At 44.7% G+C, this 17,047-nt stretch overlaps 1 protein-coding gene across 1 annotated transcript; it reads right to left on the reverse strand.

Annotated features, from left to right (window-relative positions):
• Positions 1–635: 635 nt before the first annotated feature.
• On the reverse strand, positions 636–16,742 carry LOC311103933 (uncharacterized protein). Its single transcript, XM_084145558.1, has 12 exons — positions 16,702–16,742; positions 15,769–15,857; positions 15,582–15,652; positions 15,070–15,122; positions 14,025–14,159; positions 13,676–13,770; positions 13,530–13,578; positions 13,320–13,420; positions 12,944–13,030; positions 12,710–12,811; positions 12,339–12,458; positions 636–1,525 (listed from the first exon to the last, which is right to left on the reverse strand). The coding sequence occupies exons 2-12, from the start codon at positions 15,835–15,837 to the stop codon at positions 1,475–1,477; spliced, it is 933 nt and encodes a 310-aa protein (XP_084001684.1). The 5' UTR covers positions 15,838–15,857; positions 16,702–16,742; the 3' UTR covers positions 636–1,474.
• Positions 16,743–17,047: the final 305 nt, after the last annotated feature.

Below are 17,047 nucleotides of genomic sequence, written 5' to 3' on the forward strand. Positions count from 1 at the left end.
TCAAGTAGCCTAATAGCTATGAGCGCAAAGCGAATTGGCCCTAGACCTACTAAAACGTTCCAAATAAAATGCTGATTGAATCAAATTCATCCTGCTGACATTATAGATGTGTGTGCATGCCCACCCACATTAACGAAGACAGTAAGATCTGGATTTATGTTTAAGTAGACACATATTCACAGCCACCTCTCATGTTGATGAGGCAGGCTGCTGTTCATTGAAATTACAAACCCTGGTAGCCTACAGCTTAATCACAGCTTCTTCCCTGCATTTCAGAATTGTCTCTATGTTAATTAGCCACCCATTGGAGGAAAACAATGCTGTCCCTACTGAAATGAAACCCACATGGCCTAAAAAACCAACTGACATAATATTACCAACCAATTAAATATCCCAATGCCACAGCAACAGAACAGTGCAATTAGAGTGACTCACCCTCTCATATTTTAATGTGCCAGCCAACCTGACAGCACCTACAGGAACAACCTATACAATGTCATCAACTTTCCCTTAATTAATTACCCTTAAAGGAAGTTTACAGATGACAATAAGCCATTAGAACAAGAGAACATACATTTCATATGTATTAGACAATGGTCAATCAGCTCTATTTTATACAGACAAAAATACCTATAGTCACATGTTATGTCATCATTGTATATTATATATTATATTGTAGTACATTGTATATTTTAGTGGCCACCTGGAGAGCAGCTTACTGTATCAGTGCTTCTTTGTGCATAGGTCCTACTGTTGAAAAGCTTTTTGTAAATACTATAGTTACACTACCCATTGTTACTTTGTGAATAATTCAACCCAAATAGAATTAGGCAAATATCAGGATGATATCAGAGGATAGACTTCCACATCACATCACCTACAAAGCATTGACATTAAGACTTTCTAAATTATTTACACCCACTCTCTTTAGCTGTTCAGGAGAGTTTTATTTCACTACTACTCTGGCTTCAAAATATATCAAACATTACTCATATAAAATGGTAAAAAATATATATTTAAAAAATACATGTATTTTTTCTTATCGCATCCCGACCAGTTAGGAGGTTTTTGTGTACAGTCTTTCTTACCTTTAGTGAGCCACTGTTTCTATTCATTATCTCACCATGCTATCGATCAGTCAATTACCACTGTAGCCTTTTATGTGTGTGTGTGTGTGTGTGTGTGTGTGTGTATGTCTGTTTATGTACATCACTACCATTACAACTGATTTGAACACCATCACGATGTGTAAAACCTTAGATCCAGAATTGTTCGTGTTTGAAACAGTAAGTTAATCAATGGATACAAGTGCCAAGGAGTGCTGAAATCCAGCTAATATATGATTTATCTACTACCTATGGGACAAAAGTCAGCAGAGCGCAGTGTTTGGCCTATTACTGTGTTAGTTTTAATTGGTTTATCAGTTGTCTGAGCTGAGCATCAATCGTCTGGGTTGGGGACCATAAAATGGCCGTCATTTGACATGCAGATGAAAAGGGATCCCGCTGAAGCCTTTACAGCGGAGCTGAGGACAGAACAAAGACAACATTCAGAGGTCAACCTATCAACCAAAACAGGGTTTAATGGGCACTATGAACCAGCATCCAGACTATGTTATAACCTCAGACAACACGCTACTCAAAGTGCTCTGAACAAATTAAGGGAATCGTTCACAAACATTGGCACATTCTAAGATCTGATGACAGTATTGGTAATGTGTTTTCGGACCCTCCCTTGGTTGTATTCTCGCGGGGCAGAAATCTCAGAGATCAATTGGTAAACTCTGATTTACCACCCCAAAATACCCCTGCACAACGTCTATTTGCGCCTCTACCGGATGGAAACTACAAGTGTAATGGCTGTGCTCAATGCAATGGCACTTACAAATGTAGATCCTTCAAACCCCCCTGACAGGGAAACAGATCCCAATCAAAGGTGTTATCACGTGCTCCACTAAGGCAGTTATTTATCTTATAACTTGTCATTGTGGTAAAAATGATATAGGTAAAACGAAGCGCGAATTAAAACGTAAGAATCTCGGAGCATCGTAGCACCATTAGGTGCAAAAACTCGACATACCCAGATGCGGCCCACATTTTGGAAGCAAACCACTCTATTTCGTCCCTTCGTTATATCGGCATCGAACATGTCACCCTCCCTAGGAGAGGGGGTGACCTTGACAATTTATTGTTAAAACAAGAGGCTGCCTGGATCTTTAATTTAAAGACCCTTGCTCCCTTCGGTCTCAACGTAGACTTTGATCTGAAGCCATTCTTGTGATTTTGCTGTTTGTAGGCCTATGTAGCCAAATTGTATCTATGATCGTATGTTATCCATTCATGCTTTTTATATGTTCTATTTATATCTGTAAATTAACCAATGAAATCAAGCTACACTCAGCCATAATTACAGATACCTGTGTGTCCTTTGAAACTATATAAACTTGTGACCCGCAGTGTTTGTCATTATACCCTGATGAAGACAGCTTGTCTGTTATTATTTGCAACTGAGTGTGCAGCTCTCCTTTTCTTTTTCAAATGACCTATAATCAAATATAATCAAAGTGTCACATTTCAATGGCATCTTTAACCCTCTAAAAGTCTAAGGGGGAGGGATTGTGGAATTGTTTTGAGATGGTCATACCACGGATCATTTAGCTATTTGATTTAGAATTTTAGGACCCCTTTAGGTATCAAATGATAAATACAATGATTCGATAAAATATTGAATTTGGCCTTTACTACTATAGCCCATAGAAATGCATTGAGTAACACATTCATAAATGGCAAAAAATACAGTCAAAAAATAAATAATGAGGAATAAGGTTTTGATACTAGTGGGGTCATATTAGTTTGTAGCTCAAATGGTTCGGACACTACAGAAAAAAGTTGGCACATCAGCGTTACCGACTTCTGACGAGTCACCATCATGTTCGTGAGAGTCTCCCCTGTCCATAGAGTGGAAAGGTCAAACCGTAGGCCAAACCATTCGGACCCTAAAGAGGTTTTTGTGAGAAGACCAATATTCTGGATGTCTCATGGTCTGACAAACTCCGCTGTAGTTCGGCAACCTTCCACCGCAGATGCGGAAGGCCGACAGGCGGATGCTGCTTAAATTGAGGGATTATTTTCAAGGCACAGTTATACAGTGCATTCGGGAAAGTATTCAGACCCCTTGACCTTTTTAAGTTAATTTTTTTCCTCATCAGTCTACACACAATACCCCATAATAGTGATTGTGAATAGTCAATATTCAGTGACATATAGTGCCTTCGGAAAGTATTCAGACCCCTTGACCTTTTCCACATTTTGTTATGTTACAGTCTTATTCTAAAATGGATTTTTTTTTTACTGCAATCTACACACAATACCCCATAATGACGAAGCGAAAACAGCTTTTTATAAATGTTTGCACATTTATAAAAATAAATAAAACAGAAATACATGATTTACATACGTTTTCAGACCCTTTGGTATGAGACTCGAAATTGAGCTCAGGTGCATCCAGTTTCCATTGATCATCCTTGAGATATTTCTACAACTTGATTGGAGTCCACCTGTGGTAAATTCATTGATTGGACATGATTTGGAAAGGCACACACCTGTCTATATGAGGTCCCACAGTTGACAGTGCATGTCATAACTAAAACTAAGCCATGAGGTTGAAGGAATTGTCCGTAGAGCTCTGAGACAGGATTGTGTGGAGGCACAGATCTGGGGAAGGGTACAAAAAAAATTCTGAAGGTCCCCAAGAACACAGTGGCCTCCATCATTCTTAAATGGAAGAAGTTTGAAACCACCAAGACTCTTCCTAGAGCTGGCCACCCGGCCAAACTGAGCCATCAGGGGAGAAGGGCCTTGGTCAGGGAGGTGACCAAGAACCCAATGGTCACTCTGACAGAGCTCCAGAGTTCCTCTGTGGAGATGGGAGAACCTTCCAGAAGGACAACCATTTCTGCAGCACTCCACCAATCAGGCCTTTATGGTAGAGCGGCCAGACAGAAGCCACTCCTCAGTAAAAGGCACATTACAGCCCGCTTGGAGTTTGCCAAAAGGCACCTAAAGGACTCTGAGACCATGAGAAACAAGATTTTCTGGTCTGATGAAACCAAGATTGAACTCTTTGGCCTGAAAGCCAAGTGTCACGTCTGGAGGAAACCTGGCACCATCCCTACGGTGAAGCATGGTGGTGACAGCATCATGCTGTGGGGATGTTTTTCAGCGGCAGGGGCTGGGAGACTACTCAGGATCAAGGGAAAGATGAACGGAGCAAAGTACAGAGAGACCTAGATGAAAACCTGCTCCAGAGCGCACAGGACCTCAGACTGGGGCGAAGGTTCACCTTCCAACAGGATAACGACCCTAAGCACACAGCCAAGACAACGCAGGAGTGGCTTCGGGACAAGTCTCTTAATGTCCTTGAGTGGCCCAGCCAGAGCCCGGACTTGAACCTGATCGAACATCTCTGGAGAGACCTGGAAATAGCTGTGAAGCGACGCTCCCCATCCAACCTGACAGAGTTTGAGAGGATCTGCAGAGAAGAATGGGAAAAACTCCCCAAATACAAATCAAATTGTATTTGTCACATGCGCTGAATACAACAGTGAAATGCTTACTTACAAGCCCTTAACCAACAACGCCATTTTAAGAAAGAATACAAAAAATAATAAGTAATAAAAGTAACAAATAATTAAAGAGCAGCAGTAAAATAACAATAGCGACGCTATATACAGGGGGTACCGGTACCGAGTCAATGTGCGGGGGCACCGGTGAGTCGAGGTAATTGAGGTAATAGATACATGTAGATAGCGTTATTAAAGTGACTATGCATAGATAATAAACAGAGAGTAGCAGCAGCATAAAGGGGGGGGGGGGGGGGGGCAATGCAAATAGTCTGGGTAGCCATTTGATTAGATGTTCAGGAGTCTTATGGCTTGGGGGTAGAAGCTGTTTAGAAGCCTCTTGGACCTAGACTTGGCGCTCCGGTACCGCTTGCCGTGCGGTAGCAGAGAGAACAGTCTATGACTAGGGTGGCTGGAGTCTTTGACAATTTTTAGGGCCTTCCTCTGACACCGCCTGGTATAGAGGTCCTGGATGGCAGGAAGCTTGGCCCCAGTGATGTACTGGGCCGTACACACTACCCTCTGTAGTGCCTTGCGGTCGGAGGCCGAGCAGTTGCCATACCAGGCAGTGATGCAACCAGTCAGGATGCTTTCGATGATGCAGCTGTAGAACCTTTTGAGGATCTGAGGACCCATGCCAAATCTTTTCAGTCTCCTTAGGGGGAATAGCTTTTTTCGTGCCCTCTTCACGACTGTCTTGGTGTGCTTGGACCATGTTAGTTTGTTGGTGATGTGGACACCAAGGAACCTGAAGCTCTCAACGTGCTCCACTAAAGCCCAGTCGATGAGAATGGGGGCGTGCTCGGTCCTCTTCTTTTTCCTGTTGTCCACAATCATCTCCTTTGTCTTGATCACGTTGAGGGAGAGGTTGTTGTCCTGGCACCACACGGCCAGTTCTCTGACCTCCTCCCTATAGGCTGTCTCGTCGATGTCGGTGATCAGGCCTACCACTTTTGTGTCATCGGCAAACTTAATGATGGTGTTGGAGTCGTGCCTGGCCATGAAGTCATGAGTGAACAGGAAGTACAGGAGGGGAAAGAGCACGCACCCCTGAGGGGACCCCGTGTTGAGGATCAGCGTGGCAGATGTGTTGTTACCTACCCTTACCACCTGGGGGCGGCCCGTCAGGAAGTCCAGGATCCAGTTGCAGAGGGAGGTGTTTAGTCCCAGGGTCCTTAGCTTAGTGATGAGCTTTGAGGGCACTATTGTGTTGAACGCTGAGCTGTAGTCAATGAATAGCATTCTCACAGGTGTTCCTTTTGTCCAGGTGTGAAAGGGCAGTGTGGAGCGCAATAGAGATTGCATCATCTGTGGATCTGTTGGGGCGGTATGCATACTGGAGTGGGTCTAGAGTTTCTGGGATAATGGTGTTGATGTGAGCCATGACCAGCCTTTCAAAGCACTTCATGGCTACAGACGTGAGTGCTACGTGTCGGTAGTCATTTTGGAAGGTTACCTTAGTGTTCTTGGGCACAGGGACTATGGTGGTCTGCTTGAAACATGTTGGTATTACAGACAGACAGGGAGAGGTTGAAAATGTCAGTGAAGACACTTGCCAGTTGGTCAGCGCATGCTCGGAGTACACGTCCTGGTAATCAATCTGGCCCTGCGGCCTTGTGAATGTTGACCTGTGTAAAGGTCTTACTCACATGGCTACGGAGAGCGTGATCACACAGTCGTCCGGAACAGCTGATGCTCTCATGAATGTTTTAGTATTACTTTCCTCGAAGCGAGCATTTAAGTAATTTAGCTCGTCTGCTAGGCTTGTGTCACTGGGAAGCTCGCGGCTGTGCTTCCCTTTGTAGTCTGTAATAGTTTGCGTCGGAGCCGGTGTAGTACGATTCGATCTTAGTCCTGTATTGATGTTTTGCCTGTTTGATGGTTCGTCGGAGGGCATAGCGGGATTTCTTATAAACTTCCGTGTTAGAGTCCCACTCCTTGAAAGCGGCAGCTCTACCCTTTAGCTCAGTGCGGATGTTGCCTGTAATCCATGGCTTCTGGTTGGGGTATGTACGTACAGTCACTGTGGGGACGACGTCATCGATGCACTTATTGATGAAGCCAGTGACTGATGTGGTGTACTCTTCAATGCCATCGGAAAAATCCCAGAACATATTCCAGTCTGTGCTAGCAAAACAGTCCTGTAGCTTAGCATCTGCTTCATCTGACCACTTTTTTATTGACCGAGTCACTGGTGCGTCCTGCTTTAGTTTTTGCTTGATAGAATTATGGTCAGATTTGCCAAATGGAGGGCGAGGGAGAGCTTTGTACCCGTCTCTGTGTGTGGAGTAAAGGTGGTCTAGTTTTTTCCCCTCTGGTTGCACATTTAACATGCTGGTAGAAATGAGGTAAAACGGATTTAAGTTTCCCTGCATTAAAGTCCCCGGCCACTAGGAGCGCCGCCTCTGGATGAGCGTTTTCCTGTTTGCTTATGGCTGTATACAGTTCATTGAGAGCAGTCTTAGTGCCAGCATCGGTTTGTGGTGGTAAATAGACAGCTACGAAGAATATAGATGAAAACTCTCTTGGTAGATAGTGTGGTCTACAGCTTATCATGAGATACTTCACCTCAGGCGAGCAAAACCTAGAGACCTCCTTAGATATCGTGCACCAGCTGTTGTTTCCAAATATACATAGACCGCCACCCCTTGTCTTACCAGAGGCTGCTGTTCTATCCTGCAGATACAGTGTATAACACGCCAGCTGTATGTTATTCATGTCGTCGTTCAGCCACGACTCGGTGAAACCTAAGATATTACAGTTTCTAATGTCCCGTTGGTAGGATATACGTGCTTCTAGTTCGTCCACTTTATTATCAAGCGATTGTACGTTGGCCAATAGTATCGATGGCAAAGGCAGATTAGCCACTTGTCGCCGGCTCTTTACTAGGCACCCCGATCTCCTTCCGCAATATCTTATTTTCTTTCTACTGCGAATGATGGGGATGAGGGCCCTGTCGGATGTCTGGAGCAAATCCCTCTCGTCTGACTCATTGAATAAATATTATTTGTCCAGTTCAAGGTGAGTAATCGCTGTTCTGATGTCCAGAAGCTCTTTTCGGTCATAAGAGACAGTAGCAGCAACATTATGTGCCAAGCTTGTAGCGTCATACCCAAGAAGACTCAAGGCTGTAATCGCTGCCAAAGGTGCTTCCACATAGTACTGAGTAAAGGGTCTGAATACTTATGTAAATGTGATATTTCATTATTTTTTTTTGTATACATTTGCAAATATATACTAAAACCTGTTTTTGCTTTGTCATTATGGGTATTGTGTGTAGATTGATGAGGGGGAAAAACGATTTAATCCATTTTAGAGTAAGGCTGTAACGTAAGAAAATGTAGAAAAAGTCAAGGGGTCTGAATACTTTCCCAATGCACTGTATAGTGGATATAATCTAGGATACACAAATGGTCTTGGAGTAAGAGTGCTGATCTAGGATGAGATCCCCCTTGTCCATATCATGTTATTAATTATGATGTAAAAGGCAAAACGTATTCTCGATCAGCGCTCCAACTCGGACATCTTGTGAATATGGGCCCTGAAACCTGTTAATAAAGGTTACCTGCTTCTATGTAGTGAATGGTAGTAGGGGAGACCGGAGAACAAAGTAACACAGGGCACAAAGTAACTAAATAACTCAAATTATAAATAACTTAGACAGCTGTTATTCAATGTGTGCCACAACGTCCTCCGAAGCTGCCTCCTCTCCTTGTTCTGGCAGGCTTCCGTGTTCGAGGTCACCGGCCTTCTAGCCACTGCCGCTCCTCATCTCATCATTCCATTTGTTTTGTCTTGATTATTACACACACCTGGTTTCAATTCCCCTCATCAGTACCTGTATAAGTGTTCCCTCTGCCCCCTTGTCTTTGTGTGTGATTGTTTATTGTGGAGGTTATATGTGCTCGGTGGAGCTCCTTATATATACGGAATAAACCTTTATTCTGTGATTTACCCTCCTGCGCCTGACTCCGTCCAAATCACACGCCACAGAATCACACACCTGCCATGGAGTCAGCAGGAGAAGAGCCCATGCCTGGAGTCGTGGCACGGGTCCACGAGCATTCCAGGATGCTAGCCAGCTTGGGAGAAGTGATGGATTGGGTTCTCCAGGTCGTCCAATGCCTGGAGAGGAGAGGATCCAACCCGTCGGGACCAGCTGAGCGACCGGATCCGGCCACCCACACTCCAGCACCCAGGGGGATTCATCTATCCCGACCGAGGGAGTTTTACGGGATTCCTCCTGCAGCTGGACCTCTACATCGTGAACATCAGCCCGGCTCCATTTGAGCGGGAGAAGGTGTCCGCCCTCGTCTCCTGCCTCTCGGGGAAAGCCCTGGAGTGGGCCAACGCGGTCTGGAGAGAAGGAGGAACCACGTTGGACAACTACGGGAAGTTCGCTCGCCTCTTCCAGGCAGTCTTCGACCACCTGCCCGAAGGAAGAGAGGCGGGCAAACGTCTGGTCCAACTGAGGCAGCGGACGAGGACCGCGCAGGACTTCGCCCTGGCGTTTCGGACCCTAGCGGCTGGGACCGGGTGGAACGAGCGGGCCCTGATCGACAGATTCCGGTGCAGCCTGCGAGAGGATGTCCGAAGGGAGCTAGCCTGCCGGGATGCCATGTTAACCTTCGACCAGCTGGTGGACATGGCCATCCGGTTGGACAACCTGCTGGCTGCTAGAGGACGTCCTGGGAGTGGCCTGTCCGTTTCACCCACCCCTACCAACTCGGAGTCCGTTCCGATGGAGCTGGGTGGGGCAGTGATCCGGGAGAACGGAGGAGGACAGCTTCAGTGTCACTCTTGTGGCAGAAGAGGACATTATACTGCACGCTGTCGTCAGGGTTCTTCCGGGTCTGGAGGCGGCAGGCAGGGCACTCTCGCATCACCCCAGGTAGCGCAAACCCACAATCGGTCAGAGCTCTCTGCTACACACTGTACCATACACGTCACCTTCCCTGACTATCCCATAGTTTCCCAGTGTAAGGCGCTGGTCGATTCAGGCGCAGCTGGGATCTTTATGGACAGGTCGTTAGCTCTAAGTCTAGGTATTCCATTGGTTCCCCTATCCACTCAACTGCCCATCAAAGCACTTGACAGTCGACCATTAGGGTCAGGGTTCGTTAGGGAAGTTACAGCACCAGTCACGATGGTTACCCAAAGGACTCATAGAGAGCACGTCACATTTTTTATTATTTTGTCCCCCTATTTCCCTGTTGTGTTGGGTCTCCCCTGGTTAGCACTACACAACCCCACCTTTTCATGGCCGCAGAGGGTTCTCACGGGGTGGCCGCGAGAGTGTCAGGGTAGGTGCCTAGCTGTTTCCGTTGGTACAACCACAGTGGAAAGTCCAGACACTTCCTCCACCGTGCGCATCCCCCCCGAATACCTCGATTTGGCGCACGCGTTTTCCAAAACGCAGGCGACCAAATTACCACCTCATCTGGGCAGGGGGGATTGCGCGATAAACCTACGAGTAGATGCTGTGCCTCCCAGGAGTCATGTATATCCCCTGTCGCAGGCTGAAATGGAGGCGATGGAGACATATGTCTCCAAGTCCCTGCGCCAGGGGTTCATACGTCCCTCCACTTCGCCCGCCTCCTGGAGTTTATTTTTTGTGAAGAAGAAAGACGGAGGTCTGTGCCCGTGCATTGATTACCGAGCATTGAACAAGGGGACAATACGTTATAGTTATCCTCTGCCCCTCATCCCAGCTGTGATCGAGTCAATGCATGGGGCGCGCTTTTTCACAAAATTAGATCTCCGGAGTGCGTATAACCTGGTGCGTGTCCGAGAGGGGGACGAATGGAAGACAGCATTCAGTACAACCACGGGGCATTACGAATACCCGGTGATGCCGTGCGGTTTGATGAATGCTCCATCCGTTTTCCAGTCCTTTTTGAACGAGATGTTTCGGGACATGCTTGGTCACGGTGTAGTAGTCTACATCGATTACATTCTGGTGTATTCCACTACGCGCGCTGAGCATGTGTCCCTGGTTCGCAAAGTGCTGGGCCGACTGTTGGAAAATGACCTTTATGCCAAGGCAGAGAAGTGTCTGTTTTTCCAGCAGTCCGTCTCCTTCCTTGGATACCGCATTAGCACCTCAGGTGTGGAGATGGAGGGATATCACATTTCAGCCATGCGTAATTGGCCGACTCCAACCACGGTAAAGGAGGTGCAGCGCTTTATTGGCTTTGCCAACTACTATTGGAGGTTTATCCGGGGCTTTGGCAAGGTCGCAGCTCCCATCACATCTCTGTTGAAGGGTGGGCCGTCCCGGCTCCGCTGGTCTGCTGAGACTGACAGGGCCTTCAGTAACCTGAGGGTTCTGTTCACCTCAGCCCCGGTACTGGCCCATCCCGATCCATCACTACCGTTCGTAGTGGAGGTGGATGCCTCCGAGGTAGGGATAGTCACTGTCCTGTCTCAACGCTCGGGCACACCACCCAAGCTCCGCAACTGTGCCTTCTTCTCCAAGAAGCTCAGACCGGCGGAGCAGAACTACGACGTTGGTGATCGGGAGCTGTTGGCTGTAGTCAGAGCCCTGACAGTGTGGAGGCACTGGTTCGAGGGGGCGAAACACCCTTTCCTCGTCTGGACGGACCACCGTAACCTGGAGTACATCCGGGTAGCGAGGAGGCTGAACCCTCGCCAGGCCAGGTGGGCCCTATTCTTACCCGGTTTGAGTTTACTCTGTCATACATCCCGGGTACGAAGAACATGAAGGCAGACGCGCTGCCACGACTGTACGACACAGAGGAGAGGCCCATAGACAACACCCCCATACTCCCGGCCTCCTGCATTGTGGCGCCGGTAGTATGGGCGATGGACGTGGACATAGAGCGGGCGGTACACACGGAGCCATCTCCACCTCAGTGTCCAGCTGGGCTGCAGTACGTGCCGTCTCTTGTCCATGACCGTCTGATATATTGGGCCCACACGTCTCCCTCCTCTGGTCACCCAGGTATCGGTCGTACAGTGCGCTGCCTGACCGGAAAGTACTGGTGGCCTACCTTGGCTAAGGACGTGAGGGTGTATGTCTCCTCCTGCTCGGTGTGCACCTAGAGTAAGGCACCTAGGCACCTCCCAGCGGGTAAGTTACAGCCCTTACCAGTTCCACAACGGCCATGGTCCCACCTGTGTATTGACTTTCTAACTGATCTTCCCTCTCTCAGGGTAACACCACTATCCTGGTCGTTGTGGACCGCTTTTCAAAAGTGATTTACCCTCCTGCGCCTGACTCTGTCCAAATCACACGCCACAATGTGCAAATGTTTGGTTAGTGTATCTACAGTACCTGCCTAGGAAATTTTGCTTAAATCCATAAATAATTATTTGATTGACCCAAAAAATAATTTCAGGCCGAATTCTAAATATTCTTGCTGCCTCAGTTTTTTTTATTATTGACCTGCGGAACATTCCCCATGTATCTAATCATATATAATTTGTATCAATAAGAAGAGGTCTTTTGATTGGTATAATAATTATTAAGACAATACTTATAATATAAATTAATTAATTAATTAAAATATAAATATAATAATACTTATAATAGACTCGGAATAGAGTTGTAATATTACAATTAAACCCTTACCTAAAATTCTAATCCTAACCCTGATCCTAACCCATATTATTTTCATACTAAGCAAAAGCCTAAAACTGTTACTTTGTTCACCGGTCTCCCCTACTAAACATAAATGTCAGGTTGATATGTTACCTGATCCTGGGGTATCATTCCTGTAGAACTGAACTTGTTCCTTCTCACAGAGTCCAGGTGGTAGTTTGGGGCTCCGCTCCCTGGCATCCCCCAGGTGCAGAGCTGCATTGTCTCATTGTGCTGCCAATGACAAGGAGATTGAAGTGCAATCTGTCAATGTCAGTCCTTACAATTGAGTCAATCACTATCAGTGACCATTGTTGTGTATAATTATTCCAAACACTCAAGAACAAAATGCTTTAGGATCCGTTGGACTACTTTGAAGTAGGGTATAATGAGGATCATGTGACTAAAAAAGGTGACAAGTTCCTGTCCTATCTCTATATAAAAGGTATGGGTAACATAGAATAATTATGCATGCGATGACTCACAGTTTGTTCGGCGGTGGTAATCCTCCTCCTCTCCCTCTCTTTCTGTTGTCTCTTCTCCTCCACCTGCTGATACAGGTCTTTGTAGTAGTGCCTCTTTCTCTCCTATAAGTTACACAGTATATTGGTCATGGAGTATGGGTCAACATAAACAAATGACTAAATCAGCATGATCTGCTCTTTAAACATGGACAAAAGCTTATTTTGCGGGGGCACAACAGATAATAAAGTGATTACCTCTCTGATGATGTCAGAATGCTTCCTGGTTACTACTGGTGGGATCTTGATGTCAGGTCCTGGCTGAGAAGATGTTGATGGTTTTCCCTAGATTAAAGATATCAATATATTTTGTTATGGTAGAGCCTATCCTATGTGTTCCACATGTGAATAAGCTTGGCATGTTGGATGGTTGAGTCAAATGTAGAGCAACACTAACCTCCTGTGTTTAATTGAAGCTAGTAAATGTACCACTACTGGCTCATTATTAAATAGGTCATAAAACAAAGAAGGCAATGGCTATGTAAATGTTGCTTAGTTTATTCAGGACTGTAAAATGTTACTGACGTTCTTACTATATCAATACCAACATAATATCAATAAAGGGTTCTGATACCTTTGTGAGTCTGGATGAATAAGCAGATGAATCCGTGTTGTTGCTGCTATCACTGCTGGTTAGACCTGCATTGCCTTTCAGCATCAGTAAAGGCCTACCGACTAAAGTGGGAACAAGAACACAAAAGTTACAGTTTACAATTGGGTATGTCCAGTTGTGCATGTGTTTCTTTGTACATTAACAACATAGGGAATTAGTATAGGATCTTACCATGATCTTTCCTGATCTCTGTCATCTGATAAAGTGATTGTTCCCTTCTCTGAAAAATAAGGTAAATACAGGTTACCACTGTACCATTGTGTGTGTTTGTGTGTGTGTGCGTGTGAACATCATCTCAATTACAATATTTTACTCACCTGGCTGTACCTAGATGTGGATATAGTGAAGCCCTTATGTAATGGAAGGGCTGGTCTAACACATTGGCTTAGATTGGAACCGCACCTTGAAACATCTGAAACATGGCATAATTGGATTAATTTCATCTATAGTACAAAGCATGTGAAATAAAAAAGATCATACTACTATACTTTAAACATGCTTTTGAAACACAAGACAAATATATTTTCTGGTATTAATCCTGAACGCCTGTGACCGATTATGACTGAATAGGGCCCCAGGCCTTTCCAAGAGATGCTATCCTATCCATCTCTTTGTTGTAGCGTTCAATAACTTATATTTCCAAATCCCACTATCAGGCTGACTCACCAGGCTTTTTGTCTTTCATGTCTGTGACTGTGTAGTCAAACACATACTTGGTTTTCCTGTACAGTATGTCCCCCAGGCTTTCCGTAGGGGAGGACAGCGATAAGGGAGGTCCTGACCTTCTACATAGCCTTCGCACTGCAAAACAAAGGACGTGACAGAGGACCATGATGACACAAACCAGGTGGCTTCACAGAGGAAACCTCCATTAAGACACTCCATCATCATGATAGTACCAAAGCACAGACATCTTGGGATGACTGAATGTGAGGCAGATATTTCATAAAAAGGATGATCTATGATAAAGGATGTTATTTGTAATTATACTGATTAAACGACACCAACCTGGGGATGATCTATCTTCATCCTTTATCATTACTGTTTGAGACTCAGATCTCTTTAAACTAAGCTATGTCATCAATGTGATTTATGATAACACATACCTCCATTTTTAATAGTATTGTTTAAATGACCAATAATAATGACTGAATGATCTCACTTCTGTCCCTGAGGAATGCTGCCTCATATCCCTCACTGAAAGGCTTTAGTGGTAACTGAAAGCAGATAGCGTGAACATTGTGAACCGCAGTGGCCCTAACAGCAAGGGCTTTCAGTAGGTTTGAGAAATCTCAACTACAGTACTTGGCTAGAGCCTATCTACATCAAGCAAAAACATGAAACAGAGAGTATGGCATGACCTTAGGTAACAAGCAAGTTTTTTTTAAACGTATTATAACATACAACGTTCATGCTGAAATGTCAGAGTAAATACAAGGGAAAAGAGTGTATAATGATGTATGGGTGGGAATTATGGGCACTTGTCCTTGAGTCAGACAGTGCATTGCAGAGGAGGCTGGTGGGAGGAGCTATAGGAGGACGGCGCATTGTAATGGCTGCAATGGAATATACGGAACGGTATCAAACACATCTGGAAACACATGGAAACTACATGTTTGACTCCATTCCATCCACTCCATTCCAGCCATTCCAATAAGCCAGTCCTCCTATAGCTCCCCCCACCAGCCTCCTCTGGTACGTTGTGACTCACCGGTATCTTGGCCTGATCTTTCATCCTTGTCTGTGTTTCTGGTACACTCATCCCTAATAAAATAAAATGTCATGCTTTTTCAAATGCCAACATTTACAGTATACTGTATGAGAGCAGTTCAAATTGTAAAAGTTATAGGCCAAGTAGTGCAGACTAACATTCTGAGGACATAAGCTATTTCTTTCTTTGACTGAAAACAAAACAGTCTACTTAGGTAGTTCTTACTTAGTTGGCATGAGAGATAATAGGTAATTGTTGATGTAACAGAAAAACATAATTATGTCTACGTTGTACACTGTACCTTTATCACTTTGGAGCTGGATATATTCTTTTGGTGACTTACATTTCTGAAATTCAAATCAATTCTATTTATATATATATATATATATATATATATATATATATATATATATATATATTTATATATATATTTTTTTTGTTTTGTTTTTGTTCCATTAAATGTATTCTATATCTCTGTGTCTGCATCATGGGAGGTTCTTGTTCTTGCTTACCATTCTTGAGGTCTCCTCCTTTTTATGAACTGGTAACTCTGGGAGTTTTGCCCCCATGACTGACATCCATTCTAAACACACAAGCAAACAGACTGTAATTGGGAGCAGTGTCAATAACTGATACATTATTTCCACTGCCTATTATCTGTTATGCTAGTTGTAGTGTACAGAGTGAAATAATTTTTACCTTCTGTGACTTCTGGTTTTGGTGTATGTTCAGGGATTCCCTCTGCGTCATCATAGTCATCACCATCATTATAATCCAAGGTCACAGTCCTGAAAGAAGTCTCTTGATTAGTTATGCTGCGTTCAAAACAACTGGGAACTCGGAATTCTCCGACTTCTGAGCGTTCAAGACAAGTGGGAACTCCGGAAAATACTAGCTCCGACTGGGAGAAATCGTTTTGAACAATCCAACTAGGTTTTCCAAGTCGGGAACTTGGGTAGCTTTCTCGAGCTCTGACTTTCCGACCTGAAGATCACTGACGTCATGATTTGACATCGTTTTCTCCGAGTTCCCAGTTGTCTTGAAAGCATAAGTACATGTCCTATGTTGGCCAATCACTGTAAGTACTAGCATGAGAAGGGATAGCTGCAGCAAATATGGCGGCCGGAGACTGGGTGTGTCAAAATAAATAGGTGTGTCGAAAGAAAGTAGGCGTATCGAAAGCGCACATGTATTGGTCTGACTTTCTGTCAGTTCTTGCCAGCGAGTGAAGAGATTTGTGGAAACATGACTGTGTAGGAAGAGGCATCGAAATGAATTTGAGGACGTTTGGGAAACTCAGAATTGTGGTGTCGTGAAATCACTTAGCATTGCATGTAAATGCACGTATCTTAACATGCTTTCATGTTGTAAACATTTTACATTTATCAAATTTCATTGCAGTTGTATAGGCTTCTGTGCGCAATGTAATTATTACATTTGTCGATGTCCTATTTATAAACACCGATAGCAAGCTTGCTCAATGGCAGACCTATGAGTTGCGTGCCTGCCTGCAAGTTTGCTGACATGCCTATGACGACCAATTTACGAAGCGAACGGCCCGGGAAAATTGCCTAGGCTGATGCCCGTCTGATACTAGCACGTTATAATTTCAGGAGATTAAAATTAGGTTACCCTGGTGGCAGATCTTCATGTTTCGTCACGATTGCTTTAATAAAAGTTTGAGGTGTGTATGTGAAAATTATTATGAGACTGAACAATACTGTTCATGACACTTAGTATAACGGTAACAATTTGTCATGTTTGCTTTCATAAAAGTTTGAGTTGTGTATGTGATTAAAAATGCTTTAGCGTCCTCCATGCACTTCCTGAAAGCGACTGGACAAAAGAGGCTACTCTGAGTGGCACTGGCAACAACCCTGTTCAATCAAAATGTATTTTGCCCATTTCTTTCGACACGCCCACCACTCCGAGACCAGTCCGGGACGCAGCTACCTATACTTAACTATCGTGCCAATCA

This window comes from Coregonus lavaretus (genome assembly GCF_964263955.1).
Source record: "Coregonus lavaretus genome assembly, chromosome: 2".
Taxonomy (NCBI): domain Eukaryota; kingdom Metazoa; phylum Chordata; class Actinopteri; order Salmoniformes; family Salmonidae; genus Coregonus; species Coregonus lavaretus.

Coding starts and splice junctions, on each gene's coding strand:
- LOC311103933 (XM_084145558.1), bottom strand. CDS start 15,837: ATGATGGTGATGACTATGATGACGCAGAGGGAATCCCTGAACATACAC. Junction 13,771..14,024: donor CATGAAAGACAAAAAGCCTG/GTGAGTCAGCCT, acceptor GCCATGTTTCAG/ATGTTTCAAGGTGCGGTTCC. Junction 13,579..13,675: donor CCACATCTAGGTACAGCCAG/GTGAGTAAAATA, acceptor CTTATTTTTCAG/AGAAGGGAACAATCACTTTA.